The sequence below is a fragment of the Garra rufa genome, chromosome 15 (assembly GCF_049309525.1).
Source record: "Garra rufa chromosome 15, GarRuf1.0, whole genome shotgun sequence".
Lineage (NCBI taxonomy): Eukaryota > Metazoa > Chordata > Actinopteri > Cypriniformes > Cyprinidae > Garra > Garra rufa.
In genome coordinates, this window is record NC_133375.1 from 35,307,584 (window position 1) to 35,324,303 (window position 16,720).

A 16,720-nucleotide genomic window follows, 5' to 3' on the forward strand; every position below is an offset into this window, starting at 1 on the left:
CGCGTGAGGTCAAATCTACAGGATACATCAGTCATCTGCTGCAATTTCATAGGAAAATGCGTCCTTTTACAGCGAGACCGAACTCTGCTGTTTAGTTAAAGGTCTCTGCACATCCTTGGCCTTTCATCGACGACACGTCCTTGCTCCGAAGACGCAGTCGGGGTCCTTCGAGATCGTTCTTACGCAACCGCCTCGCCTTCGCGAGGAACTTATGTAATCTTAGTTGAAAGGTACAGTCTCCTCTGTCGGTTTAACTTGGAAAGCGAGTGAAATGTTCTCCTAGCTAATGTGTTTTGAGATCAAAACTTAAACAGTTCAGTTATGTCAAGGTTTGATTGAAAATGTTGCGTGTCCCCAGCTGTGAGACGATGGCGACCGCTGGGACTCGATGACCTGCGTGTGACGGTGGAGACGCTTGACTGACTGCAACCATGGCGCACGGATTCCATTTCCTGTTTGAGGGTGACGGGGAGAGGGGCGGCTGATATCTTTAGCTCTGAAATGAGAGGATGGACACAAATGTGTGGGGGCTGATGGATGATTCCTGTTTGGCGTCGCTCCTGTGAATGTCAGCAAACCTGTGCACACACAAAGAGAAAACCATCGACGGGGACATTAGGGAAATGCATTTTGCGGCTGATCAAAGGCAAGAAAAAACGACGTGCATTACCTTTTCCTGCCTTGCTTTTCATGTTTGTTGATCTTGTGGCTCTTTTGTTTGTGTTTACTTAGTGAATGATGATTTTTATATGACAGCATTCTGAAGAGCGGCGGCTTTGAAAGGCACATGCTTTTGAAAAATGTAAATGGCAGAGGGTGAATGCCTGTGTTCTTCAGCACGCAAGCCTTAGTAAAATTATTATTTTGTTACACGCAGGCCTTTCAGCGTTCGTCTTGCGGCACCATTAAGTTTTTTAAAGGGAAAATTATGCCACCCGTTGTCTGTCTGAGTGTTAATTCGCATTAAGAGAATTAAAATTGAATATGTAAATGTACATTGCCTGCGCACTAATCAGCATTGTTTCCTCCGAGCTGGTGTCCTGCTAAGATATTCAGTTATTTTAAATACAATCATGCTTTAGTACAGTTCTCTGCTCGCTTTTAATCAAAGTGCATAATTAATCTTTCTTTTGTACTTTGTTGCTGTAGTTATGATTTTTTGCATGTCAAATCTCCCAATGTTCAGGGTTCACACACTTTTTGACCAATGCGTTTATTCACAGCGATTCGCTGAGGAATCGTTCAGATCTGTCAACGGTTGAGCCAGCTCGTTAAAAATAACTAATTTAAAATAAATCTCCTATTTCAATTAAAAAGTTTAGTTCCTGCCTTACATTTGTATGCATGGCTGTACAAGTCATTTCATCTTTAATAATATTAAATTGACTTAAAATAATCAAGTTGAATCTCATATAGCTTGAAGTAAATTTGTTAAATTAATTTGATGAGTAATGGCTGCTAAGACTTAATTTTTAAAGTGAACTTGGGTTAGAAATTAAATTAGTGACCCTGGACCACAAAACCAGTTGAAAGTAGCAATATATTTGTAGCAATAACCAACAATACATTGTTGTATGGGTCAAAATGACAGATTTTTCTTTTATGCCAAAAATCATTAGGATATTTTGTTAATTTCCTACTGTAATTGTATCATATAATTTTTCATTAGTAATATGCATTACTAAGAACTTAATTTGGACAACTTTAAAGGCGATTTTCTCTATATTTTGATTTCAGATTCCAGATATTCAAACAGTTGTATATTGGCCAAATATCGTCCATTTCCTAACAAACCATACATCAATGGAATTTATTTATTCAGCTTTCAGATAATATATATATATATATATATATATTTTTTTTTTTTTTCTCTCTGTTTATATAAAAGTTTCTTCAATCTCTTTAAAAACTATGTTCAGAAAAAGTCAAGCATAAATCCTCTACGGATCCTCTATGCAACTATCTGTGACAATTTCTCCACAGAAAGATTCTAGAAATGCACAATCATTTAATGGTGTTAAATGTACGTATAAAAGCATAAAAGGATATGGTTTGGAGGAAAGGAAAAACCTGGTTACTATAGTTACCTGTTCATTTATGCTGGGTAAAACACTGAAAAATGTCCTAATGAGCACTCATTTATGACTGAAAAGTTTTAAAAGTTCAGAAAAGTTAGGTGAACAATCCCCCTCTTGCCAACTTATATAACACATAATGAAAATATATTCTAACTGTAAGTGCATGGTATGAAGGATCTTTTGATTTAGGTAGAACATCAGATATTTTCTTTTAGGTAAGTTTGGACAAATTCTTGAAAAAGAATCCGAGACATAGATTCCACATCAGCAATTTGTTTGATCACTATAGTTAGCAAGCAGTTTTTTTTTTCATAAAAGATGATACTTTATTGCACTTAAAAGATGCTTTTATCCAATGTGACTCACATTGCGTTAATGCATTTACGGTACTGTATACATTTGATCAATTCATGCATTTTCCAGGAATCGAACCCATGACGCTGGTGTTGCAAATACCATGTTTCTGCTAAAGAAATGTTCCAGTTTAGGGAAGAGCACATGTGGGCCATTCTACAGAATTGGTGCAAAGTCAGAGTTGGAAACATCTTGAAAAATGAGTTTTTTTCTACAAATTTTGCATGTATGCAAATTGTATAATATCCAAGGTACAGATTTCTAGGATTTTGCAGTTAATTCTCATATTGTATTTTCAGAAAGCTTTGGAATAATTGTCTTCTCCCCAAATTTGTCACTACTGAAACACAGGAATATGTCATTTAATAAGAAGGGTTACATTGACCTATTAAAGATTTTGCTACCTTGTAAATATTTTTTTTGCTATTTTATTAAAAAGTTTTCAGAGGTAAATCAATAACAATTGCAATTTTACCAATATTTCAAGTGTCATTTCTAAGATTTGTTGTATTTTGAATCCAACTTTTATTTGTAAAAGGCAAAAAGTTGATCAATGTGATTTCAAACATAAGGGTTTACAAAAAAAATATAATATATATACAGTATATATATATATATATATATATATATATATATATATATATATATATAATTTTTTTTTTTTTCAGTATAATTTTCACTAGTACCCAGTTGATTAATTACATTGATAATTGCAAACATTTTTTGTATTACAAGTTTTATTAAATGTTAGGTTTAATTTGCAATATGAGGCATCATTTAATGAAATATGCGCTAATTTGCATATATTTCTAGTACAAAAATCTAAACACTGGAAGAAGTCAGTTTCAAAATTCTTGTTTAATTTTATTTACATATTAGAGTCAAATTTTTTTACAGAAGGAATTTTTGGGTATCTCATTGTCACTCCATAATTCAGAATAAACTTAGAACAGACAGAAAACAATGTATTTTTTATTATTTTGGGGGGGAATAAAATGTTGCATAAAATCAATGTATATGAACAAATCCCTCTGTAAAAACCTTCAGAATACAGACAGGAATAAAAATGTAAAGTTTGGTGTGTGTAAGTGCTACTGAAGTGGAGATTTATGGTTCAGTGTAGAAGAAAAAACTTATTTTGAGAAAACGGCCTTTAAAAATATGGACTGTAATTGAACGCCATTGACACAAATAAATAAAGTGCTATAAAAGAAACACTTAACAGTGTCTTTTGGGTGTTTTCTTTCCACTAGTCTGAAAAAACACTTTATGCAACACCAAAAAGCCCCAAATCTCAAACTTGACAGGTGCATAAAAAACTGTGTTTTTGCCTGCAGTTTCTCCATTAAATGCTTTTTAAATGTGTTTTTGGTTGTGGGACAGCAGTTTGCACCAATTCTGTAGAATGACCCATATATATATAAACTCTTAAAGGAACACTCCACTTTTTTTTGGAAATAGGCTCATTCTCCAACTCCCCCTGAGTTAATAAGTTGAGTTTTATTGTTTTGAAATCCATTCAGTCATTTTCGAAACTTGTTGGTCATTTTTGGTCTCGGGGGGAGTTGGAGAATGAGCCTATTTCCAAAAAAAGAGTGTTCCTTTAAAAATGTCATACTTTGTAAAGGGGTCATCCAATGCCCATTTTCCACAAGTTAATATGATGCTTTAGGGTCCAAATGAAAAGTTTGTAAGTTTGTTCACTCGGGACGGGTCTATGCTAAAACACTGCTGTCTATCAACTATTGCAGGAGTGGCCTCTCTCGTCATTACGCCACAACGACAGACATCTGAGAACGGCTCGATATGAGAAGGGGCAAAGTATTTTACTAAATTAAAGGAAAACTACTGGGCGGATCTTTGTCATTCTAGGGTGGTTGTGTACACACAGTCCTAACACACATTTCAGTTCAGACAGCTTGTAAAAGTGCATGTGGCACCGGATGACCCCTTTAAAAAAAATTTTTATGAATGCTTGGATCTCTTTGCCAAAAATAATGTTCATAAAGAGAACAGGTTATCAGTACAATGTCAGGCTTTCAGTGTTTAGCGTGCCAACTGCGTGTTTAAGTATTCAGCCAGAAATCAAAATACAGTGACACCAGCCATCTTACTGAGCGAATTGAAAAATAAATTATGCAGTTATTTCACTTTTTTTACAGCAGTAAACTTGGGAGCCCTTGAGTTAGAGAGAAAAAACAAAACAATCATATCTGTTCAATGCTGTTTAACGAACAATCTCCAGAATTTATCATTCATAAAGAACTCACAATTGGGATTTGTAAATCAGACATTCCCCCAAATTACTCGAATCAATTTTTAATGCACGTCAATGTAATCAGAACACAATTTCGTACATTCCAGTTCCCCTCTGAGTAAATATTTATGGCGCTCCCTCTTTGCCGTTTCTCCATCTCTCCGTGATTGCCTGCGATACACGCAGCGTTCTCTTGAGGGTAGAGGACACAACATGCTGGAAATGTTGATAACACTGGCATGAACCAGAGCCGCCATACAGAATTTCATTTCCTAGAACCACCGCGGAGCCACAAAGCCTACAAAGTCTTACACAACAGCTTCCCTCTGAGATGTTCCTTAAGTGCTCACTCTGGACCCTTTTATAATGGAGCTTTTCAATAAAAAGTCTTCCCTTATGACTAGCTTTTTAATAAAGTGCTTTTCAAAGAAATAAAGGCATGTGCAACTCAAATACAGCTCTGACTGTTGGAATAACACTGGCGTCAAAAAGGCATTGTTTCCCAAAGGACACGAGGAAAAATCAGTATATGTGGTGGTTTTATAACAATATTCAGCATTTTATTTTGCCTCGTAATGAAAAGCCCGGAAAGCGATTTCTCAGAAACTGACAGGTGCTAATTGCCTCAAGGATTAACATACATTTATGCAAATTTCCGTCCTCATATTTTCCTCCTGCATTGCGAAGCTACAGTCTTTCCCAAGCCATGTACACTCGCTGGGAATGGCTCGAAGCATGACGGAAAGACAAACAACAGCTGGCATGTAAATATATCTTGTTAAATATAACCGTATCTCCTTCTTTGCTACCATCGCACCATCTGCAATCGCTACCGAGGCAGAACACGAGGGATTTTGGGTTTCAGCTCACGTCCCGCAACATCATCTTCTCCCTTCATCTCTCGATCCGCGGCAAAACCGGCGCCCCCAGCTGCCCTCTAATCCAGCTTTAGCCCTTCCGCTGATCAGGTGCGTCACTCTTAACACAACTTCATCAGTGCCGGCGGGGCACAATTGGCTGGATAAATGATAAGATTTCCACTCGATTCCTGCTCTGCCTTATTCCACCTCTGTACCTGTGCTCTGTATCTGTCATGTTGCTTTAAAGCCAACGTTGTGATAGTTTTCTAGCCGCGTTTTCTGCTTTGGACCTGCTCGCTGGACGGTCGCCGTCTTTGCATATTAGATTTACAGACAATGACGGCTTACTAAGGAAAAGTAAACAGAGTGAGATAAGATATAATCTTACTGAAGCACCGCTCACCTCCTCACAGCAATCTCAAGTCCTTTAGGATGGCTCCTTGGGCAGAGGCTGTAAAAAAACAGGAAATTATGGTCAGATATTTCTTTAGACCTGTGTTATTATATAATTAAAATCTACTAAATAACATGAAAAATATGGTCCTTGACTTTACAGACTTGCAAAAGATTTCAAATGGTTCAGAAGCTCCATATAAAAAGCATCATTCTATTATTATTGTATGATATGAAATACGTTTTGCATGTTTTTTAATTGCTTGAATTTGTCAGTAACCTGAAACAGCTCATCTCCATCTGGTATATACCAGTTCTATTACAATTTTTTTCCCTTAAAAATGTTTCCATGGTTAAGCAATAGTGCAAAGTCTAACAAATTAGCCAAAAATAAAACAACACAAAATAAGTATTTCATAATTTAAGGTTAATGGCATTCATTTAAAATAAAGGAATAATCAGTGCAAAACACTAAACTAAAACAGAAATTTTAGGTTAAAGGTTAAAGTATTTTTTATGATTAATTGAAACATGTTGGTTTATTTTTTAATTGATTTATGTTATTGAGTCTAATCGGTCATATGTGTTTTGAGATTATAGGAAGGCCAAGTTTATATATACAGTATATAGCACATTTCATACAGTGATCATTCAAAGTGCTTTGAAGAAACTTTATTAAAAAATACTAATCATATAAAGTTTCAGTAGAAATGTAAATAAAAAAAAAACAAAAACAAAAGTAAGTAGGGAAAAAAGTTCAAATAAAAAATAAGATTTTACATAAATGAGGAAAATGAAAGAATAAAATAAATAAAAAGAGGATTAAAAACATATCCTATACATAAAACAAAATAAAATAAAATTAACCTAAAATAAAACCTAATAAATGTAGCTTTCTGAAGGTTTTAAGTCAGAAAATGTAAATATGACCCCAAAAATATCTTCATAAATAAATAGGAAAAATATATATATACTACCAGTCAAAAGTTTTTGAACAGTAAGATTTTTTATGTTTTTTAAGGAAATGTTTTTTATTGGATCCAAGTACAGCAAAAACAGTAAAAATGTTAAATATTTTTACTATTTATAATAACTGATTTCTATTTGAATTTATTTTAAAATGTAATTTATTCCTGTGATTTCAAAGCTGAATTTTAGCATCATTACTTCAGTCACATGATCCTTCAGAAATCATTATAATATTCTGATTTGCTGCTATTATGTTGAAAACAACTGAGTATAATTTTTCAGGTTTCTTTGATGAATAGAAAGTTCAGAAGAACAGCATTTATTTGAAACAGAAATCATTATAAATACTGATCTTTGGCTCTTTCTATTCATCAAAGAATCCTGAAACTGTTTTAAATATTGATAATAATAATAAAAAAAAAATGTTATTTGAACAGCAAATCAGCATATTAGAATGATTTCTGTAGAATCATGTGTCACTAAAGACTAGAGTAATGATGCTGAAACATTTGCTTTGATCTCAGGAATATTCAAATAGAAAGCAGTTATTTTTAAATGGTAAAAACATTTCACAATATTACTGTATTTTGGATCAAATAAATGCAGTCTTGTTGAGCAGAAGAGACCTTATAGACCTTAGATCTTAAACACACACACAATAGTTCTTACTAAAAGGTTTGGTTAAGTTAGTAGCGTGGGTGTTTTTAGTTAGTCACTGCCCAGAACTGCTTGCCTGCAACACTCTCAACCCCGCTAACATTGCTAATTCAGGTCCTCTGCTGTCTGGTTTATACTCTGAAAGTGCCTCAAATTAGCCAGCCCTGTATTCTGCACTTCACAGGGCTTTTTTTGAAGTCTATACTCTCAGATCAAGTTGAAGAAACGTCCAACTTTCCACTCGCTCGTTCAATGTTTATAAAAACCTCTTAACCCCTCAAGACTTTGAGTCCTTCATTGGCAAGCTCGTGGTTCTTGGACCCGCTACACTCATTGGCATGCAGAAGGCTCTCTAAGCCAGTCGTTGGCACCCGTGCTGATTGGCTCATCACCGCGTCATTCACAATGGTGTTGACAGTGCCCGTGATTCTATGGGTAGAGCTGCTTTTTCCAGTGCCCGCCCGCCCGTATGCCTCTCCGCCCTGGAAGTCTGGCGCTATCTGCAAAACCCTTCACGCGGTGCATCTGATCTGCTGCACCTCTCCTCAAACATGTCATCTAAATGCTAAGCACTCATGCTGCATTGTTAAATGAAAACAACAAGAACAGCAAAAGCAAACAAGACAATCCTGCAACTAGCTGCAAGCTTTTTGATTTGATTTTTTCCAATTTCTCATCTTCAAGATCCTAGACACATTCTTCTTTCTGCTGGAGATGTGAGGGGAATTCTGAGAGCGTTATCACGTAAGCTCGGTGTGAACTACAGTATATAGTTTTTCAACAGTTTCGCAGTCTGAGACAAACTTTGGGAATTATCTGTGATTGCTTGGTGTGACATGATCGACAGCGGGTTAATTGCCTTGGCGATGAATCTCGGCCTCAGATGAAGGTCTGAAAGTTTGAGCCACAGTCCTCCGGTGTCTAATGAAGAACTAAAAAGTGCAATTGCTAATGTTGGCATGTCTACATGATATGCAAGATGAATACATTGTCATTTAGTTCCCTACAGGACATTATGATTGTACTAAAAAGAAATTCCGGTCACACTTTACAGTGCCTTGCGAAATTATTCATACCCCTTCATTTTTTTCACATTTTGTTATGTTGCTGCCTTATGTTAAACTACTTTACTTTTTCCCACATCAATCTACACTCCCTACTCCATAATGGCCTAGCAAAAAATAGGTTTTTATCATTTGTGCAAATTTATTAAAAATAAAAAACTGAAAAGATCCCGTTGCATAAGTACTGTATTCATACCCTTTTCTGGGACACTCGAAATTTAGCTCAGGAGCATTCATATTGCTTCTAGATGTTACTACACTTCGAGTGGAGTTAAACTGTGGCAAATTAATTTGAATGAGTTTGATTTAGAAAGGCACACACCTCTAAGAAAAGGTCTAACAGCTGAAAATGCATATCAGAGCAAAAACCAAGATAACTGCCTGTAGAGCTCAGTGACAGACTTGCGTTAAGGCAATGATCTAGGGAAGAGTTCAGAAAAAAATCTGCTGCATTAAAGGTTCACAGAAGCATTATCCATAATGGAAGACGATTGGAACGACTAGGACTCTAGAAAATGTATGCCAGCCCCCATCCAAGCAGACAGAGCTTGAGAGGTGAAAAGGTGAGGCAGAAAATGGCAGATAATTGCCAAATGCAGATGTGCAAAGCTTGTCACATCATACCCAAAAAGACTTGAGGCTGTAAAGGTGCTTCAACTAGGTACTGAGTTAAGGGTATGAGTACTTATGCAATGTACTTATTTCATTGTTTTATTTTTAATACATTTGTAAAATTTGCAAATATGGTTTATGCTTTGCCATTATTATGGTGTATGGAGTGTAAATTTTACAAATTTATTAAAAATAAAACACTGAAATAAGTACAATGCATAAGTATTCATACCCTTAACTCAGTACATAGTTGAAGCGGGAAAAGTGGGACTGAAATTCCTTTTTTATTAAGTATTTTTTAATGTATTTGTTTATTCAACAACACTTCCATAATTAATTGCTTTACGCATTTATCAGTTCATTTTGTTTATTGTTCCTCTTTTTAATGTTGTTCTTAAAAAAAATAATAAATTAGCTTGGTTAGTCATAAAATCCCTTTTTCAGCCAGCCACATTAGACTCCCAATAGTCCAATTTCATTTTTTTCTATGCAGAACATTGCCAACAAATGCTAATTTGGCTCTATGGCTGATACAATGGAGTGCAACAGTGCCTGTCCACTTTTTCAGCAGGCTTGGTTTAGAAAGTATTTTTTCCATTAATTTTTCCCTTTGGGTCTTTTTTGGGGACTATAAGGCGTGAACCAAACCAACCAGCTAGGAGGTGAATTAGAACAGTTTGCAAATTTTGCAAACACTTTAGATGAGGGAAAACATATTAAGATATTCGCCCCAGTAAACTCCTAATTTGCTGCTTGTTGAATGTAAGTAAGGTAGGTAGTTGTTTATACTGATTATGAATATGGTCACTTTAGAATAAGGCAGTAATATGCAGTTTATAAGTACTAATAAATAGTCAATATGCTAGTAATAAGCATATAATATAAGCATTTAACCAGTGTTACCCAAATTATGATTTGAAAAAAAAATATCTGTAAAGACTGTAAAGTGTGGTCCTTTAAGGGAAAGGACCACAAACCCATGCAGGATTGTGAATGACAATCAAACTAAAAACAATGGAGAAATATAAAATTATGAATTTAAAGATGATGATTATGAATACAGAAACAATATATGTTTAGTCTATTGCAAAATATGCATATTATGCATGCAAATATTAGTCATTTGAGAGCGTAAAAAATATGGAAGCCTGTTTTCACCATTTAATAAAAAAAAGATAATTGCGACTTTTTATCTCATAATTCTGACTTTTTCTCAGAATCGTGAGATATTAACTCACAATTGCGAGATATAAACTCTCGCTTTTCTGAGAAAAAAGTCACAATTATGAGATATAAACTTGCTATTGCGAGTTATAAAGTCAGAAGAGTAGGATATAAACTCGAAATTGTGAGCAATAAAGTTAGAATTGCAAGATAACTCACAATTCTGAAGTTTGTATTTTGCAATTCTGACTTTTTTCTCTTATAAAGTCAGAATTTCAAGACATGAACTCGCAATTCTAAGAAAAAAAGTCAGAATTGCGACTATTTCTCAGAATTGAGATATAAATTTGTAATTGTGATAAATGTGACCCTGGACCACAAAACCAGTCATAAGGTTAAATTTTACAAAACTGAGACGTATACATCATATGGAAGCTCAATAAATAAGCTTTCTATTGATGTATGGTTTGTTAGGATAGGACGATATTTGGCCGAGATACATCTATTTGAAAATCTGGAATCTGAGGGTGCAAAAAAATCTAAATATTGAGAAAATCGCCTTTAAAGTTGTCCAAATTAAGTTCTTAACAATGCATATTACTAATCAAAAATTACATTTTGATATATTTATAGTAGGAATTTTACAAAAAATCTTCATGGAACATGATCTTTACTTAATGTCCTAATGATTTTTGGCATAAAAGAAAAATCAATAATTTTGACCCATACAATGTATTTTTGGCTATTGCTACAAATATACCCCAGCGACTTAAGACTGGTTTTGTGGTCCAGGGTCACAAATAGTTAAAAAACCACAATTGCGATATATAAATTCACATTTCTGAGAAAAGTCAGAATTGCGACTATTTCTCAAAAATTCACACTTTTTTCTTGGGATTCTGACTTTTTTCTCAGAAATGTGAGACATAAACTCGCAATTGCATGTTATAAAGTCAGAATATAGTATGCTATAATATAGTATAGTAAATACTATATCATATGCAATAAATACTATGCCAAAAGAATAGTGTGTCTAAATACATAGTATTCATAAAACTGCAGGCATTTTTTTTGGCTCAGCTTGCTGGTTGAGATTCTCTGCAGAATCATGGGTAATACCTGGAATTACACTGTAAATAATTTTAAATAATGCAGGCTGTTAGTTTTAACAAAAGCAAATATCATCCACTTACAACCTTGTAAGTTATAGTTCACAATCAGCTCCCCTATAGAGAAAAGCAATGGAATCTGTACTTATGAAACACAATGTTTGCACTTCATAGATGAAGTAAAATGTCTTGTCAGTGCTTTCAGTCATGACCAAAATCTAATCTCACTAGTGTTATATCATTACCATTAATGACTATAGTGATTATAATGTGCGAAAAACAAAATCACCCCATGTTATCCATACAGGGATGGCTTGCTTCTAACAGAAAAATCACTAAGAGTAGCAGCCATGACCGCACAGGCCCGCTTCTTACGACTTGAGTTTCTCTAGTGCTTTATGCCCGACTTGATATTGATTTGGTGACACCAACTCTGAGGAAAAACTGCTGAGGCAGCCATTGTAGGAGGCACTATTAACTGTTCATGCTAATTAATGGGCTAAAAAGGTGAATGCGGTCTCCTGTGGTAAAGTAGGAAGGAGGCAGAACAAGAGTGAGCGAGCGAGCGAGCGAGGGGGACATGGAAAGAGGGAGCCATTTCTTGTGTCTGCAAACAATCGGCTGAAACAGCTCCTCTGTTAGCGTGTTACCACAGGGGATTGTGTGCCGCCACAGTACTGTGAATGTCGTAGGGCATTAGTCTGCAAGAGGAAGATGAAGAGTATGTAAACTTGCCTAGTAGCAGAGAGGCCCAGATTACAAATGTGTACTTTGCTAATTGAGCGGATTAGCTATCATTAGCACAAATGATGCTACTGCTCCAGGTGCTAGCGTCACAGGAGGTAAAAAGTGCTTAACGGAAACAATATTATTAACGGCAACACTATTTACTCCCTCAAAGAATAAATAAAGCGCTGTTATCTTTTACAAACTGCCCCATCCCATCATCGCAAATAAAAATACTGTCAGGAACAAGATAACTGACATGACAAGGCCTGTTTTGCAAATATGCCTTTCGGCCCACATAATAAGATGTTACAGCCAGTTTAAATTAATATGATGAAATTATGCATTATATTAATCAAAAGTGACAGTAAAGACATTTATAATGTTACAAAAGCTTTCAATTTCAGATAAATGCTGTTCTATTAAACTTTGTATTCATTGAAGAATCCTGAAAAAATTGCATCTTGATTTCTACTAAAATATTAAGTTGTACAATTTTGACAATAATAAGAAATGTATCTGGAGCAGTGAATCCGAAGGATCATGTGATACTAAAGACTGGAGTAATGATGCTGAAAATTTACCTCTGCCATCACAGGAATACATTACATTTTCAAATATATTAAAATAGAAAACAGTTATTTTATTTAGTAATAATATTTCACAGTATTACTGCTTGTACTGTATTTGTACTGACCGAATAAATGCAGCTTTAGTAAGTATAAGAGACATCTTTAAAAAATAAATAAATAAATAAATAAAAATTTACTGACTTTTGAATTGCTTGAAAATACAGAAATTAATTGTATAATGCCGATCAGATAATTACTTTAATAATTACTAGAGTTGGGGTACTCGGACTTGTACTCGGACTCGAGTCCGGTCTCGAGTTAAATTTTTAGCGGACTCGGACTTGTCACGGACTCGGATGCATTTTGACTCGGACTTGACTCGGACTCAAGCTTTTCGGACTCGGGAATAATTGCCGAGTCCAGCCGAGTCCTGAGACTCGATGCATTATTACGAAAGTGACATTCAGTATTCACACGTGTTTAAAAGTCTAGCAAGAAACTTGAATGCCAGACCGCTGGTTTCTTTGCATACACAAGTTTACCTTTGCATGTTATTGCTACACACTTACACGAAAAGTTATGGCAAAATGCACCGTCTTGGAGAGTATAGTCTCGCGTAGCCAGACCTTCAGACTGACGGCTGAAGGTCTGGAATTCATGGCAGCTTTAGTTGGCCAAGGCCCGCCCATAAGACCGTTTGATCGACATGTCAAACAACCAATCACAGTTCGTTTCGTTCAGCGTCACGTTTCTGTGCGTGGAAATGCCCCCACAACAACAGACTGGCGTGCAACAAATCAGTCATTGAAATAACCAGCATTGAAAGATAACGAAGAAGAGGGAGAACAAGCAGTAAGTCAGTAATTTGTTCGCGATGTGTATAAATGTGTATAACAACTATGGCGTCTGCATAAGCACCTTTTAGCAAAACGCCGAGTTAATCAGTCTGCACTTTGTTTCCCGGCGGACCGAATATAAACGTGACACTCGCGTCTCCTGGAAATCCGGTCAAATTCAACGAATCAGATCACAACTTCGACATTCCTGAAGTGTTTCCAGTTAAGTGTACCATATGCATCAGACGTTTAGCCAACGTTCCGTGGGCGTGACATCTGAGGCTGAGACTAGGGAGAGTATTAATGCAAATGCAGTCGGTTTTGTCTTGAGTGAATTTAAACAGTTGGGAGAAATACAGATGTGTCACAATATATAATCTGTACGTCCGGTCTTAAAGCGACAGAAATGTAAACCTGCTGCAGCAGACTGCGTCATATTAAATTTGCCTATTTTATCTCACAATTCAGATTTTTTTTATATGTTGTTTATATGTTGTATTTCGGACTTTATTACTCAAATTAGTTTTCTGAGGGGAAAAATGTCAGAAGTGTGGGATTTAAACTCATGATTTTGAGCTGAGGGGAAAACGGAGAATGTAACTTCTTATCAAAATTGTGAGATATAATCTCGGAATTGTGAAAATAAAGTCAGAATTTTGAAATATAAACTCAAATTTACTTTTTTTTTACTCTTTTATTCCATGGCCTCCATAGACTGCTACTTAAAAACTGTCCCCTTACAGCCTCATTTTCATCCAAGAAAAAAAAATCTAAATGCCATCTACCCTGTCTAAGGTCTTACCATTTGTCATGTAAAACCCAAAACAGCCAAAATCAGAGATAAGAGGTGAATTTTCTGCTCCTCAGGTCTCATTCACTATGCTTCCTACCCACCCCGTTGAATTTATACATTTAACAGCAAATAAAGTCAAGTCCTATCCTATAATTTTTAACATCCTAAAAGCTGTTTCACTCTGAAATATGTCACAATACATAAGTTATAACTTCTGTTACATTACTTTAAAGTTTGCTGAGCTGGATTAATTATGAGATGTGAAATCAAAAATCCAAAAGTCAATATGCAATAGAGGTTTGCTTTTTTACATTTAAATTGTCATTGTCTTATTCTAGATGTAAAGGTTAAAACAAGGTTAAGACACTGAAAAACGTCTCGGTTACGTATTGTAACCCTCGTTCCCTGAAGGAGGGAACGGAGACGTCTCGTCGGGACCGACGAATTGGGATATCGCCTGGATAGACCAATCTACTTCGTGTGTATACAAACGAGCCAATGAATATTGGCATGCATGATTGCAGCCAGCTGCGGCTGATCACAGCGTGAGCATATAACACGCAGCAGGTGCATGCATCATCAAGGTTTCGCTGAGGAGCTGGGACAGGCCCGGCCGTACAGCGGTGGTACAGGAGCCGCGGCGACGGGACGAGACGTCTCCGTTCCCTCCTTCAGGGAACGAGGGTTACAATACGTAACCGAGACGTTCCCTATCAGTCGGTCCGTTCGACGTCTCGTCGGGACCGACGAATTGGGATCCCTAACAAAGCGCCGTGGCTGCTGTCCCTTCCAGTGTCCTGAGCGGGCCCCCCGGGACCCGTTACTGGCTTTGGCCAGGGGCTCGCATCAAGGAGAGTCAGTCACTGTATAACTCAGCACCATCTATTTCAGTGAAACTGAAGCACTGGGAATATGCGGAGCTCACGTCCTTCCGATAGGAGGTTCGGAGCAATACACATATAACTCAATTCCGGTTTATATGGAAGATTGGAGGTGATTGAACCCTCGTATACTGGTAGAAGTACTACCGGGGAAACACACAGCCTCTAGGGCGCAATGTGGAATTGTAAGAGATGCAACTGAGTCTCTACGTAGAGCCTAGCCCTCTATCGGTTCTGAAGGATTCATCGAGTGAGGGCCTGACGCCTGACGTTCCGCTACGTCGGCTGTCAAGCTCAGCGGAGGAGCTCGACAGAGCTACTTTTAGGTTACTCTGGAGCAGTATAGCAAGCCGACCCGAGGCCTCTCTGTGCCTACCCGTTTGAGGTGAGAACACAGGAGGAAACTGTGTCTACACGAAGGCTATAGAACCTTGTGAACGTGTTAGGGGTCGCCCAGCCCGCCGCTCTACAAATGTCATTTAGCGAGGCGCCACGAGCCAATGCCCAGGAGGATGCGACACTCCTAGTCGAGTGCGCTCTCAGCCTGAGGGGGCAGGGCACACCCTGAACCTGATAGGCCAGGGTAATGGCATCCACTATCCAGTGGGCCATCCTCTGCTTGGAGACGGCATTCCCCTTCTGCCTGCCTCCATGACACACAAAGAGCTGGTCTGAGGTCCTGAAGCTTTGTGTCCGGTCAACGTAGCATCTAAGTGCTCGGACGGGGCAAAGCAAAGCTAGGGCTGGGTCTGCCTCCTCCGAGGGCAGCGCTTGCAGGCTCACCACTTGGTCCCTGAAGGGAGTCGTGGGAACCTTGGGCACATAACCTGGCCGGGGCCTCAGTGTTACCTGGGAATCCGCCGGGCCAAACTCTAGGCACGAATCGTTGACCGAAAATGCATGCAGGTCTCCTACCCTCTTGATGGAAGCCAATGCAAGCAGGAGCAGAGTTTTCATTGAGAGAAACTTCAGCTCAACTGACTGCAAAGGCTCAAAGGGAGCCTGCTGCAGTGCTGAGAGCACTAGCGACAGGTCCCAAGAGGGCACGGAAGGGGGCCTAGTGGGATTCAATCTCCTGGCTCCCCTAAGAAACCTGGTGACCAGGTCGTGCTTCCCTACCGACCTTCCTTCTATGAGGTCGTGGTTGGCAGCTATAGCAGCCACATAGACTTTAAGGGTTGAGGGGGACAGCCTACGCTCCAACCCTTGCTGCAAAAAGGAGAGCACGGTTCTGATCGGGCATCTTCGGGGGTCCTCTCCCCGGGAGGAACACCAATCAACGAACAGGTTCCATTTAAGGGCGTAGGCATGTCTAGTAGACTGCGCTCGCGCCGAAGTAATAGTGTCAACTACCCCTTGGGGTAGGTCACTTAGAACCTCCGCGTCCCGTCCAGG

At 37.7% G+C, this 16,720-nt stretch overlaps 1 protein-coding gene across 2 annotated transcripts in view; it reads right to left on the minus strand.

Moving 5' to 3' along the window:
- Window positions 1-6: 6 nt before the first annotated feature.
- tafa5l (TAFA chemokine like family member 5, like) overlaps window positions 7-16,720 on the minus strand; it is an 80,208-nt gene continuing 63,494 nt past the window's right edge. Inside the window, exons 4-5 of one of the 2 annotated variants that reach the window (XM_073819496.1) lie at window positions 5,938-6,000; window positions 7-578 (exon numbers count right to left, since the gene is read on the minus strand). In XM_073819496.1, the coding sequence (XP_073675597.1) occupies window positions 5,977-6,000 (24 nt within the window). In that variant the 3' untranslated portion in view covers window positions 7-578; window positions 5,938-5,976. The remainder of the gene's footprint in view (window positions 579-5,937; window positions 6,001-16,720) is intronic. The other variant, XM_073819495.1, reaches the window with a different exon arrangement.